Genomic DNA, 8,191 nt, shown 5'->3' with positions numbered 1-8,191 from the left:
GCTTCTTTGAAGTGCAGTGATTGTTGTTACATAGGCAAATGCAGCAGCCATTTTGCGCAAGCAAGATCCCACAAACAGCGATGAGATGATTGACCTGTTAATCATTTTTTTTGTAGTAGTTAGCTGAGGGAGGAAATAGTGCCATAGGGTCTTTATCATCCACCTGAACCACTGGAACAGGCAGACAGGGCCTAGAGATTTCTTACCAAGTTTATGTTGCTGCCCCTATTCTCAGTAGATGATATCACCACTGATGATGTCACAGGTTGATTGACACCCAGGCTGTTTCCATTGCTGATACAAACATGGCATCATCCAGTGGGATATGACACACATAAAGCCGGAAGGAAATTTAAGATGCAGGATCAGGATTTGGGACTTTTTGTTCTTTAGGTTAAATAATGGAGCCTTTACCTGTCAAAATGTATAAAGCACACTGCTGGGTTAAGAATTTGATCGAAGTGAATATCAAATATGCTCTGGCACATATGCTTGCCTTAAAGTCAGATTGTGCCATGTTAGTTATTTGGTGTTCATCATTATTTAACCCTTTGGATTTTTAAATACTGTTTTTTTTTAGCGCCATTCATTGCCTTTGCATATCACAGTATTCTACTTACTTCTCTCACATTGTTAAAAGGTCAGATCATGTCAATGGATCGATTGATACACTAAAATAAAAAATAACTTATTGTGAAGCAAGAAATAATATTGCAAAAGAATCTTTCATTTATCTATTGAACATTTAGGAGTTGGGGGATTGCTAATTCTGTGCTCCATTTGACCTTCTGATCGATACTAAACACATTCCTCCCTGGTTGGTCTGCAAAAGGACACAAAGGCACCTTTGCTCAGTCTGGGTAGATGATGAAACCGGAAAAGGTGCTATACTTGTTGTTATTGCCGCCATGAACTTTCCCTCCATCAAGCTTCACGTAGACTTCATCTCCGACGTCCAGGTGCAAGATGACACTGTTGCTGGCGTAGTCATAGTTCTGATCAGCGTCTTGGGCAATGGCACTGGCTCGTACCTGAACCAAGACAGAATACAACAGATATCAGTGGGATTAAACAATCACTCAGGCTATCTTCTTCACTTCTCATCTCCCCCTGTGCTATTCTCTAACTAAAAAAATGGACAGGTGACCAAGGCCAGAGCTTTTTGTCTAGGGTAGCAAGGATTGACTTATCCTTTGAGTTTCCCTATTCTCTTTGGAGAAGCACATCCATCAGATCCAATTTTTTTTGTCTGCAAATGTTTCAGAAATTAAGGCACAGCGCATCTTTCCTCGAGTATTACTAGAAATTCGCTAGATGGAATTTTATTGAGAACTTGCTAATTGCAGTGTGCTGCATCACACAATTGAAAACATCACTGAGAACATGAGAGAGCGTGTGATCAGATAAGGCCATTTGGCATTCCTATCTTCTTCTTCCCACGAACCATATCCAATTGACCCTATAATCAAATTATTCTCCTGAGAGAAAGTTTGGCCTCGTTTTTCCCTACTTTCTCACCAAAAGGTAACCAAGCAGAGCTCAGGAATGATATAGGTCTGTGTCTGCTTGTTCTGCTTCAATTTCTGACACGTTCACATGTGAAATGCATCAAAACAGATCACAAGCTGGACTGGTTATCATTTGTTAAGGATTTGACTCAGTACATGAAAGGGTTAAAAATTTAACTCAGCTAAAATTCTTTTGAGAAACTCACACACATTAATTTCGCACACATACAAAGATGCAAAGTCCTTGAGAGCAGGCTTTTCCAGTCAAGGAATCAAACAAACAATTCAAAACATTGCATCTGCTTTTTAGAAAAATATGCTGTTTTGCTTCAAAAGAATTATTCAGAACAAAGCAGTCTAACAGTAAGACAGACAATGGTATGTTATTCTCAAAGCAACAGATTTTCTTAATATTAGAAACTTAAGTAAACAAATCAGTCAGATTTCACAGGACTATCATTGAGTCAAGACCTTAGACAGGTTTCCTCATAGCTGAGACAAAGACAGTAGAAACTACACTTTATACTTTTGATTGTGGTTATAGAACTAATTATTTTTTGTTTGAATATCCTATCTTTATTCTCTAAGTTGATTTAAAGTTTGCATTTACTAAATTTAGGTGACTTAGTTTATCTTGCATTTACACTCTGCAATATTCAAAACATTACCATAATGTAATCCAAGATCTAAGCTTATAATAAAGTGTTATAAAGTAACCATTATAAAAGGTTGTATTCTCACTCTGTAAACCTCACAGACCCTAACTCTTCTAGAATGCTTAATCATGAGATTCTAAGTTCTGAGAGAGGTTACTCTTTAATGTACCGTGCATGTTTTATTCTGGGATATATTTGTTTAATCTAAATACTCTTAGAAGAGTGTATATTTTATCCTAAGGTCAAGTCAATAACTAGCATAGCTGATTTAAGTTCTTATGATGATTTAAAATTTCCTTCAATTGAGGATTTAAGCTAACATCGACCTTGCTTAAAGGTAGCAGACCCCTAACACATTTGTATTACTTGCTTCTGTTGCTGAGGCAAACGCTACACATGGAACACCGATTCCAGAATAAAACTGGATGGAATATTGGAGGGATTGGGTAATGTAATGAATTCACACACTACAAGCAATTTTAAAACAAACTATTAAAAGAAAAAAAATGATCATACAGATTTAATCTGAGCTTTATTTTTAGGGTGTGTGTGTGTTCAGAGCAAAGCCAATCCCAGTCAGGATATCACAGACCTGTCACACAATGAGCTGCTGTGTGGAATGATGTTGCATATCAGACATGAGTGTTCCATCCAGGTTCATAATTAAAAATGGATTTCTCTAAATTGATCTGTAATAAAATGCCCATCTTCAACCAAATTCTTAAACCAGTTATTGTACCGAAATGACCACAGAGCTATGAAACTGTCTTAGGGTTTAGTACAAATCCTTTGGAATTTACACATGATCTAAGAAACAGATCTTAAAACAGTTTCCACAATCCTTTGAGATGTCTACAGAATCACAACAGCAAAACTGCAAATCCTCAGGCAGCCACAGAAGTTTATACACTGGAACAGAACAGATCTGTGTACAATGAACACTAGCAAATGTGTACTGTAGGCCCTTATGTATAATTTAAAACAAGATTATTTTGATAGTTTGACAATAATGATCTCAGTGAGGGAGAAATTTTCCTTGCACAAAATAAGTAAATAAAATTAAAGCCAATGCTTTGTGTTATAAGATTTTCTGTTACCTGGTCTTCATGCCAAAACCCATGGCTATGACCCAGGTTATATATGCCCAGCTCACTTCAGCTCTTTAAAACAGAAATCCAGGCTCCAAACAACTTCAATATGCCAAATTTTCTCCCAATATCTTTATTTATTTTGTTTTACTATTTTCAGCTTTATAGTGAAACCGATTTAAGCTTTATAGTCTGTTTTCTCCCCTGCTCTCCAGAAGGTATTAATCTGTGTTGGGGCATTGCTCCATGGACAACAGGCACCTTGAGCATTAGCAGGCTTTTCTACCTGGGAGGGCACCACAGTCAACCCTGTTGCTGACTTCCACAACCTGTACACTTCCCAGCTCTGGCACCAAATGTAACTTCTGCACAAAAGTTAGAAGTCCTTTAACCTCATTCTGTCTGAGATCATCTAATGCAGCACATACCAGGAACAGAATCACTGGATCTTTCTGATCAGTTTGGTTCAGTATAATACCAGGTATAAAATTTAGGAATTCTGCTTATTATCTAAATTCCTCTCCAACCTTTAGGACAAGACTTTCTATACTGGACTTGAACTATATCATAAATAATGAAAATATACCAGAATGGACAGTTAAATTGCATAATCACACAGCATAATATTTATGCTTTTAGGTAAAATATATCTTTTTTACACAACAGTATAGTCTTTCGCACTAATTTAAAAAAAAATGTTTTCTACAGTACAGTGCTGCTGCTCAGTGCGTGACAGGAACATTCAGCACTGCCAAGGACCGCACTTTCTAATATGACGTGTCCCTGAGTCTACCCTTGACAGATCCCAAGGCATCAACTGTCAGCACCAATTGTTGTTTTCCCCCCCTTCTTCACATTCTCAACACATGATCAATCGTGCAGCTTAGAAGAGGCATTATGCTATTCTTCAGAGCTATATATAAAGAAAACTATCCTGCATGTTGTCTTGTTTGCTGTTGTTAAGGTGAAAGATGACTAGAAGATGCAGCAATTTTCTTTTTCTGCATCTAAGAATTCATCCAGAGTAACCTAATGGCATGTCAGACGGCATCTGACTATACTGCCTCACTGAATTGTTTAGAACTGAAACTGAATAATGCTCTCATGTCAGGAGAAAGTTCTTCTGGCACTCTTTTGCTACCCTACATCGCATACAAAGAAAAATTCTAGCTTACAGGTTTCACCATCATAACATTTCCTATCATTTTTTTAAATCAATACTACTGTGGCCTTGGGGATTCTAAAGCTTTCTCTATATTGTTTCCTCTAAACTGTCCCCAGTGCTCTTTATCTTCCTTGTATCCTCATTATGCAGATATCAGGAATCATTCTTCTCAGATCCTCAAAATATAGAACTCATCCCCCTCATTCTTCTCTTCCTCCTTAAATTTTCAAGCATTTAAAACCTGAGCCTGGCATCACATGAACCATACTTCTCAGTCTATCTTGTCTTCCAAACCTTGATTACCTTCTGTATTAAAGACCTTTTCACGTCATCTACATTTTTTCAATTTATAAATGCTTCTACAATGTTGTTTTTCGGAATAACTGCATGGCATATTTCTCATGGGTTCTTTATTCACATCCAACACCACATAGCCAGGATAAAAATTGTATTGAAACTTGAATATGGATTCATGCTATGCTGTAGTTCCTAGGTCACTAAGATGACATAGCTCCTCAAGCCCTTTTATTTAATCCTTTCAGTTACATAAAGCTGGATTTGGTGGCTCACTGTGTTCTATCAATGTAAAAACTGACATTGGAATTTGGCTCACATGCAAACTGTTTCCCTGTGCTGATGCACATTTTTTAGACCAGTGATTGCACTATTTACAAAATGTTGTACCCATAGATACAAGATAAGTCAAATACCAACCCCTCCATCATTGACATAGCTTGCTCTGCTTTCACACTTTATCTCCCAGATGACAATAGATATCTACAGTAATCTAGATCATTTAACAATATATCTGCAGAGGAGTTGACACCAGGACAGATACACAAAACATGCTATCCCAGGCATGAGTAGACAGTCAAATCTTTACCCAATGCCTACCATATGTTCCTGAGCCAAAGGCATAGCAAAGGCATTGATATTGGAGAGCAATACAAATTATGCTGATAATTAAGAAGCTTTGTAACTGACAAACTCTGACCACTGCAGAATGACAGGATGTCTTGCATTACAGAAAAACAAAGCAGATTGATTACCTGGAAAAACTCAGCAGGTCTGGCAGCATCGGCGGAGAAGAAAAGAGTTGACGTTTCGAGTCCTCATGACCCTTCGACAGAACTTGAGTTCGAGTCCAGGAAAGAGCTGAAATATAAGCTGGTTTAAGGTGTGTGTGTGGGGGGCGGAGAGATAGAGAGACAGAGAGGTGGAGGGGGTTGGTGTGGTTGTAGCGACAAACAAGCAGTGATAGAAGCAGATCATCAAAAGATGTCAACAACAATAGTACAATAGAACACATAGGTGTTAAAGTTAAAGTTGGTGATATTATCTAAACGAATGTGCTAATTAAGAATGGATGGTAGGGCACTCAAGGTATAGATAAAAACAAAAAAACTGCGGATGCTGGAAATCCAAAACAAAAACAGAATTACCTGGAAAAACTCAGCAGGTCTGGCAGCATCGGCGGAGAAGAAAAGAGTTGACGTTTCGAGTCCTCATGACCCTTCGACAGAACAGTCGAATGTGCTAATTAAGAATGGATGGTAGGGCACTCAAGGTATAGCTCTAGTGGGTTTTTTTTTTATTTTATATAATGGAAGTAGGTGGGAAAAGGAAAATCTTTATAATTTATTGGGAAAAAAAAGAAGGGGGAAACAGAAAGGGGGTTCTGTTTCCCCCTTCTTTTTTTTCCCAATAAATTATAAAGATTTTCCTTTTCCCACCTATTTCCATTATATAAAAAAAAAACCCACTAGAGCTATACCTTGAGTGCCCTACCATCCATTCTTAATTAGCACATTCGTTTAGATAATATCACCAACTTTAACTTTAACACCTATGTGTTCTATTGTACTATTGTTGTTGACATCTTTTGATGATCTGCTTCTATCACTGCTTGTTTGTCGCTACAACCACACCAACCCCCTCCACCTCTCTGTCTCTCTATCTCTCCGCCCCCCACACACACACCTTAAACCAGCTTATATTTCAGCTCTTTCCTGGACTCGAACTCAAGTTCTGTCGAAGGGTCATGAGGACTCGAAACGTCAACTCTTTTCTTCTCCGCCGATGCTGCCAGACCTGCTGAGTTTTTCCAGGTAATTCTGTTTTTGTTTTGGATTTCCAGCATCCGCAGTTTTTTTGTTTTTAAAGCAGATTGATTGATTGGGACATTCTGACCTCTAATTAACATTGCAATGTGTGAAAATTTTGATACATTTGCACATAAGGAACATAAGCACATGGACACCTCTATTTTTCATATGCTGCAAGTTTAAAATGGATACCACCACTGAGCATTGAAGCATCATGTGAATGTCATAAAAACAACTGGGGTAGAAGGTGCATGGAATCTGCATACTATCTTGATTTTTTTAATCGATAAACGTTTTGTCATGTGTGTCCTGCCCGTTACAGCACTGACAGTCTTGTTATGGACATTATTTAGTCACAGGATTTACTATAGAATCATTGAAATTTCAGCACAGAAAAAGGCCATTCAGCCCATTGTGCCCACATCAGTGCTAACTCCACATTGCAGTTGTTTAATCCTATTTCCCTACTCTTTCCCTACAGCTGTTCATATTTCCTCATTTCTTTAGATGTTTATTCAATTTCCTTTTAATTTGTGAAGGAGTTAATAACCACCTGTAGTAAGGCATGCCACATTCTAACAACTCTTCAGAAAAACATCATTTCTTGTAACCTTCCTCTTTATGATTTAGTATTGATTCTATTGCTAGAGTTAGATGAAGTAGGGTGGGAGGAAGCTTGTATAGAGCATAGACACCAGCACAGACCAGTTGCTCTGCTGTAAATTCAATGTTATTCCAATTTTAAGCTTGCTTGCTACTTGTGTGACCTCTTGTAAGAGGGTAACTGTCAAGAGCATGCAGCAATGGGAAAACTTGGTGGAGCAGCCTGTGAATGTGAGTGTATCCCTGCCACATATACAGCACATGTTTCTTCTAGAGGATAGAGTATAAAGGTATGCATGCACACTAGATGAAAGTTCACAGACCCAAAACGCTAACTCTGTTTCTCTCTCCACAGATGCTGCCAGACCTGCTGAGTATTTCTAGAATTTACTTATGGCTTTATTTCAGATTTCCAGCACCCGCAGTATTTTGCTTTTGTATGCATGTTAGATCCTGCTTAACCACAGTGTGAGGACCAGCAGATGTTACTAAATAAACAAACAGGCAACTGCAATTCCCTCCCTAAATTTCACTGCCTTTCTCTCCTCCTTTAAGATACTCCTTTAAACCTACCTCTTAGACCAAGCTTTTGTCTCTTACATTGATTGGGTGTCGATTTTGTCTGATTATGCTCCTGTGAAGCATCTTGGGATGTTTTATGATGTTAAAGGTATTATATAAATGCAAGTTGTTGTCTTTTGTTGCACAAGAAAGCAAAGAAAAACTTTTGTTTGAGTTTTTGTGATATGGCTAGTAACTGACATCACATGGAAAGAATTCCCCTGTACACTAATGAGAAACATGCAAATATGTGATATCTGAGAATGTTAATGACTTTTGCTATGCCAACAAATATTCACAGCTAAACTTTAAAACCTTTTTCCATTAAAGGAGGCACCGGAGGACAATTGCAGCCCGTAGATTCATACCCCAGCACAGAATTAATTATTTCAGGATAGAAGGAGGGAAGCGGGAATTTGAGGGACATTTGAAGGAAAAAGAATGGACATGTAAATAGGCAGTGTTTATAACAAAAATATGTCCTAGCATGTGGAACCCTGTTTAC

At 38.0% G+C, this 8,191-nt stretch overlaps 1 protein-coding gene across 1 annotated transcript in view; it reads right to left on the bottom strand.

The window, feature by feature from the left end:
- Positions 1-744: 744 nt before the first annotated feature.
- The window catches only part of LOC121273307 (complement C1q-like protein 2), a 41,587-nt gene continuing 34,140 nt past the window's right edge, over positions 745-8,191 (bottom strand). Inside the window, exon 2 of the mRNA XM_041180409.1 lies at positions 745-1,031. Coding sequence (XP_041036343.1) covers positions 852-1,031 — 180 coding nt within the window. The 3' untranslated portion in view covers positions 745-851. The remainder of the gene's footprint in view (positions 1,032-8,191) is intronic.

This window comes from Carcharodon carcharias, chromosome X (genome assembly GCF_017639515.1).
Source record: "Carcharodon carcharias isolate sCarCar2 chromosome X, sCarCar2.pri, whole genome shotgun sequence".
NCBI classification, from domain to species: domain Eukaryota; kingdom Metazoa; phylum Chordata; class Chondrichthyes; order Lamniformes; family Lamnidae; genus Carcharodon; species Carcharodon carcharias.
The sequence above is the reverse complement of the archived record's forward strand: the minus strand, read 5'-3'. Positions and strand labels throughout refer to the sequence as shown.